The sequence below is a fragment of the Bactrocera latifrons genome, unplaced genomic scaffold (genome assembly GCF_001853355.1).
Source record: "Bactrocera latifrons isolate USDA-ARS-PBARC rearing strain unplaced genomic scaffold, ASM185335v1 scaffold_14, whole genome shotgun sequence".
NCBI classification, from domain to species: domain Eukaryota; kingdom Metazoa; phylum Arthropoda; class Insecta; order Diptera; family Tephritidae; genus Bactrocera; species Bactrocera latifrons.
In genome coordinates this window covers 1,811,957-1,828,189 of record NW_017534852.1, presented here as the reverse complement: position 1 = coordinate 1,828,189, position 16,233 = coordinate 1,811,957, and the positions used below count along the sequence as shown (strand labels likewise).

General features: G+C 37.2%; 2 protein-coding genes across 7 annotated transcripts; both read left to right on the top strand.

Annotated features, from left to right (window-relative positions):
- Positions 1-6,585: 6,585 nt before the first annotated feature.
- LOC108965407 (tryptase-like) lies at positions 6,586-11,331 on the top strand. Of its 5 annotated transcripts, none has more exons than XM_018927777.1 (4): positions 6,612-6,695; positions 6,851-6,909; positions 9,789-10,113; positions 10,198-11,331. In XM_018927777.1, exons 2-4 carry the CDS (start codon positions 6,896-6,898, stop codon positions 11,056-11,058), a joined length of 1,200 nt encoding a protein of 399 aa, XP_018783322.1. In that variant the 5' UTR covers positions 6,612-6,695; positions 6,851-6,895; the 3' UTR covers positions 11,059-11,331. The 5 variants fall into 5 exon arrangements, with proteins under 5 accessions (XP_018783321.1, XP_018783322.1, XP_018783323.1 ...); XM_018927778.1 differs by having other exon boundaries at positions 6,613-6,695; positions 6,851-6,905; XM_018927776.1 differs by lacking the exon at positions 6,851-6,909 and having other exon boundaries at positions 6,586-6,695.
- A 2,480-nt stretch (positions 11,332-13,811) lies between these two features.
- On the top strand, positions 13,812-15,541 carry LOC108965409 (trypsin-4-like). 2 transcript variants are annotated; one of them, XM_018927782.1, is made up of 3 exons: positions 13,812-14,044; positions 14,189-14,500; positions 14,568-15,541. In XM_018927782.1, exons 2-3 carry the CDS (start codon positions 14,204-14,206, stop codon positions 15,444-15,446), a joined length of 1,176 nt encoding a protein of 391 aa, XP_018783327.1. In that variant the 5' UTR covers positions 13,812-14,044; positions 14,189-14,203; the 3' UTR covers positions 15,447-15,541. The 2 variants fall into 2 exon arrangements, with proteins under 2 accessions (XP_018783327.1, XP_018783328.1); XM_018927783.1 differs by having other exon boundaries at positions 14,166-14,500.
- Positions 15,542-16,233: the final 692 nt, after the last annotated feature.

Here is a 16,233-nt window from a genome sequence, read left to right as displayed (position 1 = left end):
ATTTCACATGAATTACGAGCATTACTCAAGGTAATGCTTTAGGCTCCGAATCATTTTTTCAGATCGGTTCATAATAGCCTTTAGCTGCCATACAAACCGAAATTCAAATTCTTGTAAGGAAACATTTTTTTTTTTTGTGAAGGGTGTTACCGAAGTTAACGTTCTTCCTTGTTTATGATAATGATTACAACAATGAAAGACTTGTAACAGAGATCTTAATGGAACATGCAGAAACTTTTAAGATTTTACTTAACATACTGCCTTAAAAAGTAATCTAATGGAATAAAGTCATAAGACTAAGCGATCCAATTAACAGATGCAGTTCTTGATACGATTCTATGGTATCACCGAAAATTGGATCAACTACAGGTGTCATGATTTTGCGCACTATATACATACATACATACATATGTATGTAGCTTATTTTTTCATACTGTTAGGACCATTCACAATTCAAACAATTATTGTTCAAGCTTTAAAACAAAAATACAAATATATACTTATATCCACGCTAAGTAAGAAATATTTCTCATGATGCAGATATTGATTTGACGGTAACATGTAAATAAATCGCCCACACAGAACATGTCTTTTGAACTAGCATTTTACAATTTTTAAAGGTTATGAAGAAAAAACGTTAACTATAGTTAACCAATCTGAACAATTTCTTCGTAGATTACATTGTTGTCTTAGAAAATAGTATATACGAAATTTCGTGAATATATCTTGTCAAATGTGAAAGTTGTCCATACAAGAACTTGATTCCGATCGTTCAGTTTGTATGGCACCGGTTATTTTATTATCTCCAACGTTTCCTTTTGCGTGTTACAAACTTCGCGACAAACTTAACAAACATTGCTCAGTGTATAGAAATCAAGAAGAAATTGCATCGTTTTTACATTAAGCCCACTGTTAAACAGTGTAATCGTTATGGTACTGGCTTTTCAAGCGACTGTTAGCAAATATATTTTTCCCACAAACTGTAAAATAATTCCGATTATCTGCTTAATTATATACGTACATACATACATATGTGCAAGACATACATATGTATGTAAATACACACTTACCTTTGTTGGAAGTGTCATAAAAATGCAATACAAAGAAACGATTTGCTGGCGGCTGCTCTCTTTTCTATAGAAATGTTTAATTAAAATACATGAAACTTTTAATGCAGGTGTTGATGTGTGTGCGGATTAATATTTTTCGCACTAAAGCCAGCAAAAAAGCTAGAATGAAGGAAATCCTAATGAAATACAAATGTAGGTATTTTCCAGCTGAGCTTGGTATTTATGCGAAACAAAGCAGAAACGTGTGGAAAAAATGATAATTTATATACAATTTTCACATGTACCCATGTACATACATATATTATATACATATTATATATATAATATATATAAGTGTTTGTATATCGACTTAGCCAGTCCAAAGCCTTACTTTTACTTTTAGTACGTAATGTTTCTTTACACTATAAATATTCCAAATATTTATTTTCGTTCAGTAAGTATGTCACACCAATAAAGAAGAAGAAGTATGTCACACGTTTAACTGATTTGTGAAGACCGAAAAACAACAACAACAGAAATCCAATTGTTTGTACAGCAAGTAAAAACATTTCTTTCTTTTTCAAATGTACTCGATGCTCTAGTTGGATTAAAAGCTTTGTGGGACATTTTAGCAGATATTCACATTAATATTATACAGGGCTTTCCAAAAAACGTGATATGATTTCAATTTCCCATTGTTAAGGAAATTCACATGTTTTCTTATTTGGTGTGAAGTGCAATTGATACAATTAAGTTCTAAATAAAAAATCATTCAAATGGCCTCCTCGACCATTTTTTCAGGAACCAATTAGACAAAACAAATTTTCGTACTATATGTCGTGAATGGCACGTTCAATATTGACCTCTAAAGCTTGAAGTGAGTCTGTTTTATTGCTAAAGATCAATGACCTCTCTATAACCTCACAGAAGTAGTCAACAGTGTTATACCATAACATCTTGGAGCCCATTCAATGTCAGAATTTCTTGAAATAGTCGAATCTACACACTTTTCTCGCAATCCCCGTCTTGTTATTTCATATGTTGTCAGAATCAACTTCTTTCAATTATGGCCATAAAAAGTTGGTTATCATGGAACTATGGCGCTCACCATTGACAGTAACGGTGTCACCTACTTCATTTCGAAAGAACTACATTCCGATGATTCCATCAGAACAAATACTAACCAAACTGTCAATTTAGGTGAATGTAATGTAATTGTTCAGTATAAATAATTTGTGGATTTTCTTCGCACCAAAACCGACAGTTTCTCAGATGAAAATTAGCCTCATCAGAAAATATGATATTCTTAAAACAATCGTTATAGTTTTCAAGTTGTTCCAATGCAAAATCAGCAAATTCACAAAGTATACGGTGATCCAATAACTTCAAATCTTGAGTAAGAATAATTTTATATGGATGCAACCCCAAATTTCTCAAAAGCCTCCAGGTTGTGGTTTTGAGACGGTTCTTGAGAACGTCTTGGAATCGACAAATTGCGGTCTTCTGAAAATTATTGTGCATCTTTGGTGACCTGATTATCTCTAGATTGCCCTAAGAAAAAGAAAAACTTCTACTCAAATACCTCATTTGTTATACCATGAAGATGTGGACGAGGAAGGCCATAAGATGCAATTGGTGAGATGAGCGATCGCTCTGAAGATATATTGTTAATAAATATTCGGACTCTACGCAAAGTGCGTCGTAGAAACCGTATGTCAGAATTCAACGAAAATGATGCAAAATTGTTTCGAACTGCCACGACATTCACAATTTTTCCCGAATCTGGTATTCAGTGCCTGTTTTACGGATTTAAGAAAACTGAAACGTAAATAAATGTTTCGACCATGAAAATGCGCTTGCAGATACTTGATGAGAGATGAGACTTATTTTGCAGTTTTGCTTCACCAAACTAATCATGCTAAAAAGGAATCCAAAAGTTAGAAGCTCACTTTAATCGATTTCAGCTATTTTCACTCTATTCTTGGGAGTTTTTACGATATTTGCGCTAAGCGAATGTATTGTCGTCAATTTAGAAGATACGTTCATTATCTTATTACAGCCACGCCCACATTTTGAAACTTTTTACCCACATATGAATTTCGCTACTGCGATCGCCTGTGCCGAATTAGAATTTTTAATTTAGTGCTTAAATTACATACAAAAAAAAATACAATTTTTTATAATTTAATGTTCCGGAGCGCCCGAGAACCAGTTGCTTATTATCGAATTCCTCCAAAAGTCTTTATCAGATTTACTTCAAAATTTCAGTGAATATTTCTAAAGTATTACTTTATACTTGTACCTTAAGATCACCCCTACTGACTGTTAATTACTGAATAAACTTTTTTTTGCTGCTTTCATATGAAAATTTCTTGACTAGAAAGCAGAGCTCAAATTTAGCGAAGGGAGTTAAATTTAGTGGTGTATGGAAGATGATATTAATTTCAAATGAGAAACTAACAGAAATATTAAATACAATTTTATGAAATTGATGAGAGCATATTTATATACATATGTATATGTATACACAAGTACCTAGCCAATGACGATTCTTTTAATATTTATATTTTTTTAATGATTTGATTATCAATACTTTAAATTTATTGAACCAATTGTTATAATTGTTTGAAAAATTTCAAAATAGACCCTTCTGTGTCGATGCGTCACCGATGGCTCTGTCGTCTCAAAATGCTTGATTGTAATTACGTATTGTTGAAGTTGATAACATAAGGAAGGGTAAAGTTTAATTTAAGCTAAATTTTCAAATATTATATTGTATTTAGGCAATTTTAGGTTATAAGCTCATTTCTAGCAGGGTTCTCACTTGGACAGCTTAAAACGTCGATCCGTTGTGGCACCTTGAACTCATATAAAATTGTTCATAAGGACTCTCATAAATCAACAAAGCGCTTGATTATTTCACAAATGCTTGCTTGTGACGACTAATATCAGTTTCGGCTATGTCTCCCGATTCGCCAAACGTAAGGCTGACGTGATGTTTCAACCTCAGTCTAGCAAAAGCTGGATAATGGAGGAGAAAATACCTGAATGTTTCCACCTCACTCTCTATCAAACAACTTTGATAACTTGCGTCAGTGAAGATTTTTAGGCTGACTGGATCTGTGCTCATTGGACAGTGTCCAGTAAGAACCCGTACGATTGCGACAAGATTAACTTCGCTACGAGGAAGTAGTTCAGTAGATCTACCGTGTTCTATTCTAGGAGAAAAGGAGTTTGCAGTCGCACCTGTTAAACACATGCGAGATCTATTGTTCTAAAGCTAGAAAGTAAGATGCCAATGGGTATCCAACTCGGCAATTCTGCTATGACCAGGCACTCAAACGAGTCTGATGATGGAAAGGAAATTGATGCTATTTCTAATAAGGACATCTGACATCTGACTAACTTTGAGCACACAATTGTGAGTCACTCTGCTGCCGAAGTTAATACTCACCTTCTTGCAACAGGCTGTAGTTTCTTAACGGTATGTTCACCGTCTCCTAATCTAATCTAATCTAATCAGACAGCTGACATCTGATAGCAGCCACTTCTGCAGCCTGAAAAACACTACAGTGGTCCGGTAGCTTAAAGCTATGATTGATTGAGAGCTCCTTACAGAAAACTCCCCCTCGAACATTATCTTCTAGTCTCGACCCAACCGTGAAAAAGCCCACAGCGCCTCTTCTCTATCAACTCTTCCCCATCCAACATTGTATTCCTCGTCGGCATGTGATCATAGAAAAAGCGGACCTGAGTAGCTTCCGTGACACAGTGATCCAAGTTTTCAAGAATATGTAATTTAATTATTTTTTTTTTCCGGCTCAATGGGTATGTAATAAAGCAAGCATTTGGAACAAAGAGCAACATGAAGAGATTCACGTGCTGCCATTTCGTTCAGACAAAATAAAGATTTGGTGTGGTTTTTGGGCCGGTTGAACCATCTGTCCATTTTTCTTCATACTGATGCCGGTGAGAACGTAACCGTCAATGGCAAAAATTATCGCGCCATGATAGCCGATTATTTGATGCCTGAATTTGAAATATATGGTTTCAACTGGACGGCGTCATTTCTCACACATCGCATCAATCAATGAATTTATTGAAAGGACACTTCACATTTTGGGCCGGTCGGTGGCCACCAAAATCGTGTGATATCACACCATTAGACTTCTTCCTGTGGAGATATGAATGTAAAAACTAAAGTCTCTGCGGAAAATCTCGCTTCGATTCAGGACTTGTATGAACAAGTCATCGAAAATTGGACTCAACGTATGGGCCAGAGAAAAAGAGATGTTTAACTCCTCTCTCACTGGAAGTTAGAGAGCAATCGCTTAACGTCAAAACCTACTGAACTTTGACAGCTAAGAGAGTTCAGTAGGTTTTGACGTTTATCAATTTCAAACGAGCGATGGCCAGATTGAAATCTTACCAAAAAAATATACAAACGGAGGAATTTGTTGCATCGTTCAAGACCACTTATAAAAAATGTAAAACAATGAAAATTAAAGAAATTTTTGAAATTTAAAGGTATTTGTTAAAACGTGTTGTAATTTGAAGCATCATAGTATTTTTTTCAATGGAAAATGATTAAAAACATATAATGATTGAGAGCTAACAAGCTTAAATCCTTTTATTGGATATTCAAAGGTCGAAAGTCAGTTGTTCTAATAAACTTTAAAAAGATTTAAACAGTTTCTCCATTTAATAAATAACCAGTTATATAGTAATTTTTATTAGTACTAAATGTTGGTTGTTCTAATTTAAATGCCCAAAAATTATTATTTTGTCCAATCTGGCCATAATGGATAATGTTTAAAAAACGCTAACTTTGAGGTGCTCTCACACTGGAATAAGTTTAAAATCCCTTTATTCCTGTATGGGCCACCTGAGGCGTAGCCGTGGCCAACATCTGAAAGAAGTAATCTTCAAAGAACAAATGCCAAAGAATGTTTTTTTCGAATAATAATAGACATTCCCCATTAAATTTGAAGTTTCTGTGTTTTTTCTTAAAAAAAAAAGTAGAGAACCCTTTATGCGTAAAAAATTGATTCCAAAAATGTGTTAAATTCGTTACATATTTTAAATATTTCTTCCTCAAAACTTCGGAACTTTAAAAAAAAAAAAATCTTTTCTATAGTGCTACCAACTTTTGAAAATGAAACGGATGTTAAACTTTTTTACTTGCTTAAAATTTTTTTTGGAATATTTTAATAATTAAAAATTTTGGAATTACGATTAATCTATTTGCAATTACATTACATTCATGCAGAATAATTTGTTCGAAAACGAAAAATTTTGTTTTAATTTTAACATTTTCCTCGAAAAAATGTAAAGTTTGAAAATTTGGTAATAAAATTTACACCAATAAAGCAAACATTTGTTTTATAGTGTAATTTACAGTGACAGCGTAAATGTTCAATATGTAATGTAGAATGTAGTTTCAACACAAGCTGGCTCTAGACTAGTATTTCAAGCTGCATATTTCAGAATGCTCTGAGATGCCATTGCATAGTAGATATTGAAACATCGCTATTGATAAGCATATAAACGCGGTAATCTGACATTGCTCAGCCAGTGTAACTTCTTTTAAATAGTCGCGAGGTTCTCAGCCTTCATTATAAACGCCGGTGATATGTACATTCTTAAGTGAGTTGAATTGATTTGCAATAAAATGTCTGCGTAATTATCGATTGTATATAATTTATCGCGTCTAAAAGTGCAGAAAAGTCAAATTAAATTATTGAAAACAAAAATTGAAGATACTGAATCTGTTTAAATTGGAATTTTTTCTACTTTTGCAGCACCTTGAAAAGAGCATAATTGTTTTGTGTTCCTAGAAATTTATTATGACACCATGTGCGTAGGTTGTATATTATATTTCGAGATTTGAAAAGAAAAACAAATATGAATCATTGAAAATGTCATTGGCAATGAAAGCAGTTGTTGCAGTCGCTGTGTGAGAGCTCGCATTGTCGTGGTGATGAGTGATCCATCTGCGGTGGTTATTTTTCCCGAAATCTTGAAAGACAACTGGCTGTTTGCCAATGGTTGTCTACCGCTCAGAATGTGCTGTTCTGAGCTGTTCTAATAGTATAGTTGCGCGATATCCAGTTTTCCCAAAAAAAATAAAAACAGTTTTGTTGGATTCGGCTCATTAAAACCGCATATACAATCGACTGCAGTTTACTTTCAAGCTCATACGTATAAATACACGAATCATACACTGTCACGTTTTCATAGACGTGCTTCGAAGCACCGTTATCATATTTTTTAACATTTCTATCGACCCATAGACAAGAGCCGTTTTTGAGCGATCGACAAATTCCACGGAATTCAACGTGAAATAAATGTTTTTACGATCATCAGGAATTCGCTTTATCTGCTAGCGTAAACCTGGTGCGCAACCAATTCTTGGTTATTTGAACAACTATATCTGAGACAATTACGGAGCCATCTTATTTATTACATAAATATTTCCCTTGACTCGCAAATATCTCCCTTCCGCTTTTTTGCTCTTTATTCAATGCTTTATAAAAAGTGTTAAAGTGATCGGATTCTGTTCAAAAATTCGATAATCTGTCTACATTTAGATGACAACTTCATAATGCTCCCCTCGTAGAAGCCCCTCCTTATTTGCGAAGAACTCGGACAACCACTTTTCGCAAGCCCCTTTGAGTTCAACTTTACGCCAACAAGGGCGTCCGCCATGTACAGGAATAGGTCGTAACCACTTGGCGTTATGTACGGGCTATATGGTGAACACGATAAGTGTTCCCGTAGCTTCAACGAAGTGTGTGGTCTGGTGTTGTCCTGGTGGAGCACTACACCCTATCTGTTAGCCATTTCTGGGCAGTATATGGTAGAATTAAACGTCTGGCTATATGGGAGCAGCTCATAGTGGATGATTCTCTTCCAATCCCACCAAACACACACCAAAACCTTCCTGGCCATTAATTTCGGCTTGGCCACTGTTTGGGATGATTCACCGGCCTTCGACCACGACCGTTTTCGCTTGGTATTGTCGTATGTGATCCATTTTTCGTCGCTAGTCACCACTCGCTTCAAAAATGGGTCGAGTTCGTTCCGTTTCAGCAGCTTATCGCAGGCGTTGAATCGGTCCAGAAGGTTTTTTTGCGTCAAATCATGCGATATCCATACGTCAAGCTTTTTTGTGTATCCAGCCTACTGCAGATATTTTAAAATAGTTTGGTGACTAACTCCGATCTTCTGAGCGATGTCACGAGATGTCACATGCCGGTCTAACTCGATGTTTTCCATGATTTAATCGGTATTCGTCATCACAGGTTGGTTTATCCATGGTGTCATTTCTCTGAATCGTCGAAAACATTCCTCCGCAGTGTGAAGAGATAGAGTACCATCCCTCAAAATACCATTCATCTCACAGAACGTTTCTCTAGCTGATTTGCCTTTAACGAAGGAAAAATTTAAAATAGCGCGAATTTCGACGTTAGTGAACTCCATGTTTACACGTCTATAACGCAATATCCAACGTAATCATGCATAGCCTCGTTTTGTAGGTTATGTCAAGACCTTTCAAAGATGTATAAGTATAGTATTTTCAGATATGAGCTCTGTAGCGCTTTATACATAACCGCTAAATTTAATAAGACAAAAAGGCGGAAGGTAGATATTTGGCTCTTCCTTATTTCTCTTAATATCACACACATACATATATCAGTGGGGGAATGAGCACATGTTATTGGGAGAGTGCGATTGCACTTTTCCTATATATTTGAATTTCCTATATACTATAAATACCATACATACATATATATGACTCTTATCACTATCACTTAAGCGTAGAATTCTTAGCAGAGGAGCGGACTACCTCGCCTACAAAAATTCATAATGTCGAGGGAAGAAACGAGAGGCAGAAAGATGTAGCGTGCACATTGAACATAAGTGTACTTAAGTTCACTGGAATCGGAAGTTTTAAGTGTAAAAATATATTTCTTTAATAATATAATCCTATAACTAAAATGAATAATGTTTCATTATTTTCAAAAATCAAAATTGTGGCATGGCGTAATGCCTTAGGCCAGGTTAAGTGGTAGATCCTAATAAGAAACTCAATTGAACTACTTTGAATGCTTAGAACTGCTATAAAGTACAACGTAAAGTCCCTCATATATCGTCAAAGGCGATCACAAAATTGTTAAGGAGGCCAATATCAGTTTCGACTATGTATATTGGTTCACCGAAGGTATGACTGCAAAGATGTTTAAGCCTCAGTCTTTCAAAGTTTGCACAAAGGCGGGGAAAGTGACTGGATATTTCAACTTCACCTTCCTCCATACAACTTTGGCGATTTGGGCACGGTTTTTATATTGTAAAGTGAAAGAATATAAAAAAAATCAAAAAGTTCCTGAGACACAGGATTTTAACATAGGCTCCTATAGAGCCCACCTACCTCCTACCTACTGCAATTCCCTTCACCAAATTACTGCCTTCTTTCTTAACTTATGACGTAGTTATAGCATGTTATAGGTTTTTAAATAAAGAAAAAGGATCCGATTCCGCTCACCCACAATAACAGCCTTCTTATAGTACCAGGAACCACAAATCTGAAGTTTCTTGGGACGTTTCATCAACATATTCCAATAGGGCTCAAGTTATCGCAAGGACAAATAAATGTAGGGACTCACTCCCCTTGCGAGATTAATTTTTATTGATAGTGCAAATAATAAATAAACAATATTTTCTTTTTTTACATTTCAGCTTACCAAAAATCATGTCTGCACAGCTGATGATTACTGTAGTATGCCTGCTAGGCATTTTTTTTAATCCGGTACGAACTCAATCAATACCAAACATTGATGTATTATTAGGACGCATATTTGACGACAATTCGACAGAACTTATACCAGAACCAAGAGTGGATACCCCAGCTAAGATTTGTGGCTTCGGCAAGGAATGTGTAGCACGCAGTCTCTGCAATGAAAATGGAACGGTCAATATTTATGGAATAGATATGCTCAATCTTCGTATAGACGGATCTAGTCCATGCAATTATTTGGAAAGCTGCTGTGATGTCAGCAATAAGGTAAGTACCTCTTTCATAGTAATATACATAGCATAGACACGTCTGCAGAGTCATCAAAATTTGAAAACGTCTGTTCTTTTTCAGTTACAGGAGTCCAAACCACTGGATGTGCCTCTAAGAAATACTTGCGGTTATCGCAATTTTAATGGCGTATCTTTCAAAATTGCCGGTGCTAAAAATAATGAGGCAGAATTCGCAGAATTTCCCTGGATGGTGGCGATTTATGCAAATGTTGGAAATCAGAAGGTTTTCAAGTGTGGCGGTTCGATTATCGCACCAAACGTTGTTCTAACAGCGGCACATTGTCTATCGGACAAACAGACCGAACCATTGATGGTCCGTGCAGGCGAATGGGATTTAGAGACGACACTAGAACCGCTTATACATCAAGATGCACGAGTTTCAGAAATCATAGCTCATGAGTCCTTTAGTCGCAGTACCATATTTAACGATATCGCGTTGTTAATTTTGGAAAAACCATTTAATTTGGCACCGAATGTGCAACCTATTTGTTTGCCCGAAGCGGGCACAACATTCGATAAAAAGCGTTGCTTTGCCACGGGTTGGGGTCAGGACAAGTTTGGTAAAAAGGGTGCATACCAGCATATTTTGAAGAAGATTGAGTTGCCTGTTGTACCGCACGCTAAATGTCAAACGCAATTGCGTGCAACGCGACTCAGTCGATATTTTCAGCTGGACAATAGTTTCATGTGCGCTGGCGGTGAACTGGGTAAAGACACGTGTACAGGTGATGGCGGTTCGCCATTATCATGCCCCGATCCGAATAATCCGGAACGTTACCTTCTAGCTGGTGTTGTTTCCTGGGGTATCGAATGCGGAGTGGAAAATATTCCCGGCGTCTACGCGAATGTGGCGCATTTACGCGAGTGGATCATCGAAAAGCTGGTGGCAAAGGGAATTGACACCAAGTTTTTTACGCCATAATACGTATATTTAGGAATTATACGTTAAGCCCTACATATACACCAGAGGTCAGTGCTAAGCTGTTATTCGACTTAAACAAACTCTTAATACTATTAAAACGAAACCGACTCTTTAGAGATCCCTTGTTTTATTAAAGTATATAAACGGTACTATTTGTAAATAAAAAATCGTAGTACTGTATGTAATATACAGTAGTAAAGTACTACAATTAACCAGCTTTACTATTATGTTATGTAAAATAAATGTACTTTTTCTATTTGGAATCTATACCAACAATGAGACTTGTGATTTAGCTAAGGGTGGAGCTCGCTCAACCACTAAAAAGCTTTTGCAATCCTAGAAGATCTTGCCTTACGAGTGCAAGCTCACCTTTTCAAAGTCAAAACTAGAGGTGGTCAGCCACTTCCCGTCCAACAGGTGAATTTACTCTATGAAACAAGATCTATATTTCCACAACATAAGCATACTTACATAGGTAATTAGGGAGCTATTAAAATATTTATCCAACATACGTATGATATAAAGATAAAGAGAGGAAGTAAAATGGTTATATTGTTTGGTTATAAGGGTTTGCACTCTCAAAAAAATTGGCAAGCTCAACGTGCCACACCAACTATGGCACTTGCTGCATATAGTCGTATATGGTTCGCGACCAGCCCTCAGACTCAGAAAATTGTGGTACTTAGAATGACTGCGGCCCTGGACACTCCGGAACCCTCGCGCACTTTGATTTCATTCTAAGGTACTTGGATTGCCGAGCCTACCCTGGCTGAACGCTGCACTGCCCATATATCTTCGAGAGAGGCATGGGAGGGAAAGACTCCCTGGAGAAAAGAAGCGGTGATCTTTTTCAACTCCAGTCTTATACTTTCTGACCTCTGAAGTATTCTCCAACCAGAGATGTTCATAAAGGTAGCAGTACATCTACTGCTACGTAGAGCGGCCTCCATTAGAGTGGTTACTATAAACTGCTCTAGTAACGCCGCGATATATAATATGTAAGTATTGAGTTCGCTGACTATGGGCTCAAGATTTATGAGAAGATGTCTAGACTCCTTATCTCTAGTATCGAGTTATTTTTTGATTAAATTGGTTTGGGAGCTTGAACACAGCGGTATTGAAGGAAACTCTAAGAACTACGATCTTGCTAGGGCCGGATGTTAGCTGCATCAGCTGTATGTAAAAAGATGAGATAAAATTGTCTAAACACTTCCTCCTCGAATGTGTCGCTTTTCGCAGATCAAGGCAAAAATACCTCGGATTTCATACTTTCCGGCCACCAGGCGAAATAGCAAAAATGAAAATAGGAAATTCAAGGTTTGTTTGGAACAAAAAGTATTTTCTTTTGGCTTCACAAATCAAAAACTCGTAATCATTCCATTTCTTCTTCATGTGAAATTAAAAATTTCATGAAAAAAAAAAAACAAATAAGAGAGGGCTAATTTCTTCTGCAACCGAACATTTTATACTCATGCAGCTTGCCAGAAGCAACGCCAGGGAAATATCTTAAGAAGTAAGACGTCAACCAGAGTATTGGAATCCAAGCATTTTCTACATACATATAACGAGTTTTTAATAAGAGCGCTACAAAAGTGTTTTTTTTTCGATATTCATACGAAGTTCATCAATCGTCGTTGACTTATTAGTATAGACCATAGACTTGACGTAGCCCACAGGAAATTGTCTAACAGTATCAAATCACACGACCAATCCGGACAATTGACTGGGCCATTTCGTAAGAAAACACGTTCACCAAACTTAGTTTTTAATAAATCGATTGTGACATTCGCCGTGTGGCTTGTGGCGACGTCTTGTTGGAACCATATATTGTCCAAGTCTATGTCATCCAATTTGGGCTAAAAATATTCGGTTATCATTGAGCGATAACGATTCCCATTCATAGCAACGTGATGGTCTGGAACATCTTGGAAGAAGTACGGTCCAATGACGCCGCCTGCACATAAACCGCACCAAACCGTAATTTATTCGGGATGCAATGTTAACTCATGGCGTACGTACGGATTTCTGCCTGACCAATAACGCATATTTTGCTTATTGACGAAGCCATTCAGCCAGAAATGAGTATAATCGCTGGAGATGATTTTTCAATAGAAAAAACCGGATCATTTTCTAGTTGTTGCTCAGCCCAATTTATGAATATGCGACGATTCTGGTGGTCAAGCTTCTCCAGTTCTTGCGTTAATTTGATCTTGTAAGAATGTAGCCCAAGATCTTTTCGCAAAACCAGCCACAATGGCATCAAAGAGATGCCCAACGCTTCAGAACGACGTGTGAGAGGATGATTTCGGTCTTCTTCAATTGATATGCTAGCTCGACACTACGGACACTTCTTTGTCTCACTGGTGTGTTAACGTTTTGTACTGTATTTGTGAAATCAAATTTTTGCACTAAATGCTCAATTATTGATCTGACAAGACGATTATGATGACCTTAAATAAGACGATGCGCTCTTAAAGTCGAGGCTACTGACTGCGAATGAAGTCTGGTGTGTCTATCAGTCTACTTTTGTAGCGTCGTTTTGAAGAACAGAGCTTAAGAGCTTATTGCTCTCTCTAAATGTGTTGTTCTGGTTCAATATCAATCATTGTATAGATAACCTCCCATTGAGTACTTTTATTGAAAAATCTTTTCATTTAAATTGAAGACTTAGTATTTAATTGGTAAATGCTTGAAACTGATAAGAACGACTGATCTATAAAAAAGCCAGATCAATAAGAAATAGCGTTCTCAGTTCAAAGAAGTAAGTTGTCTGGTCAGCAACTTTATTTTTTGGTTTTAACCGAACAATTTCGGCGGTGGATTTCAAAGAAATTTTTCCATAGGTAGCCAATACAATGTATATAATACAAATTTTGCGAATAAATAAAGCGTAACAGCTGCAGGCAGTTCTTTGCGGTTACTAAAAAGTCTTTTATATAATATTTCTGAATACCACACGCATTACTACCAATTTCGAAGAATTCAGGTAAGCTAAAGATTCCACGGCACCGAAACTTATTATGGAACTGCACTGGGGCACCAACTTCATACTTACTTCATAGTATGAGGGATTACGAATAAGAACCCTCTTCAATTTTTTGTCAAAGTTTCTTCATTTTCCCTTTCTCAGACACTTTGCCATAAAATGAATCGAAATATAACGGTTATCGTTATTTACTTATTATCCCTCTCGCTTACCAAAACAACGCAAGCGCAATCAATTGATGATTTGCTAAGTAAAATATTTTCAACTCCACGACCACAACCACAAACTGATGTTGATGGTGGAAAAGCTTGCGGCGTAAACAAAGAGTGCATTGAGCGTTTCCTTTGCGGTGAAAATGGTGCAGTGATAAGAAATGGTGAAACTCTCATTGATATACGCTTCGGTGATGAAAATGCATGTAACTATTTGGAAGTGTGCTGTAGTACCGAACAAAAGGTATAGTATATAGCTAAGTTGCAATTTCGAGACGAGTTCAAATCGTGAAAATTTGCTTCACTTTCAGTTAACGGAACCGAATGTGCCCATCAAACCAGCTGAGACCCAAACGGGTTGTGGTTATCGTAATCCAAGCGGTGTTGGCTTTAGAATTACAGGCGATAAAGATGGCGAGTCACAGTTTGGTGAATTTCCTTGGATGGTTGCCATTTTGCGTGATGAGGTAATTGGTGGTGAGACTTTACATGTTTACGAATGCGGTGGGGCCGTAATTGCGCCAAATGTCGTCTTGACAGCTGCACATTGTGCGCAAAATGCTCAGCCACACTTATGTACAGTACGGGCCGGTGAGTGGGACACCAATACCAAACAGGAAGTGTTACCACATCAAGACGTACGTGTCAAGGAGATTATTCGTCATGAGCGCTACAACAGAGGCACACTCTACAATGATGTAGCGCTTTTCATTTTGGCAACACCCTTCACTTGGGCGGAAAATGTACGTCCTATCTGTTTGCCGGAACCGAACGCAAATTTCGACTATACACGTTGTTTTGCCACCGGTTGGGGCAAAACGAAGTTTGGCAAAGAATCCGATTATCCGATAATTTTAAAGAAAATCGAACTGCCTACAGTGCCACATGATGTTTGTCAAGCAAATCTACGTAAAACACGTCTGGGGCGATTTTTCCAATTACATCATAGTTTCATGTGTGCCGGTGGTGAGGAGGACAAAGATGCCTGTAATGGGGATGGCGGCTCACCATTAGTATGTCCGGACCCAAATAACCCGAAACGTTACTATCAAGCTGGCATTGTAGCTTGGGGTATCGGTTGTGGTGCTATTAATGTTCCGGGAGTCTACGCGAATGTGGCATATCTGCGCAATTGGATAAATACGCACCTGGCTGCACGTGGCATTGATTTTCAACATTTCACGATCTGAGGAGTTGTTTCTGTTTTAAGTTTGGTAAAAAATTTATTGAATGTGATATTGAGAAATACAGATATAAATAAATATATATATCAAATTTGATCCAAGCAGAGGTCTTTTTGAAAGCGTACAACATACAGTCTGTGGAAGAACTCAAGCCGTTCAATCTTTCCAAGAGACATCGCTTCTCTCCATGGGCTTTTGAAAAGCTCCAAGATGTTCCGACATTTTCGAGCCAAGTTTTCTCATAGATGAGTCCCATTTTTGGCTCACTGTGTATGTAAACAAGCAGATTTGCCGCATTCATCATTGGGATGAAGAGCATCCTGAAGAGATTAAAAAGCTGTCATTGCACCCAGGAAAAACAATGGTTTGATGTGGGTTGTGGGCCGGGGGAATCATCAGTTCATATTGTTGCTGGTGAGAATGTAACCATCAATGACGTGATAAGTCGCCACTAAGATCGTGTAACTTTTTTCTGTGATGATATGTAAACTTTGAAGTCTATGCGGACAATCCCGCTCCGATTCAGGCCTTAGAGCAAAATATCGAGGGTGACATTCGCTAGTTATGAGTGGAAATGCTCGAATGAGTCATCGAAAAATGGACTCAACGGTTAAGCCATCTGAGACGGGGCCGCGCCCAACATTTGGAAGAGGTAACCTTCAAAAAATAAATGCTATAGAATGATTTTTCAAATGATAATAAGCATTCCCCATTTAATTCGAAGGTTCTGGTAGAGAACATCAAAATAAATCATCCTTTATAATTCCGACGTTTTATTCTAGTTGTCACAAAC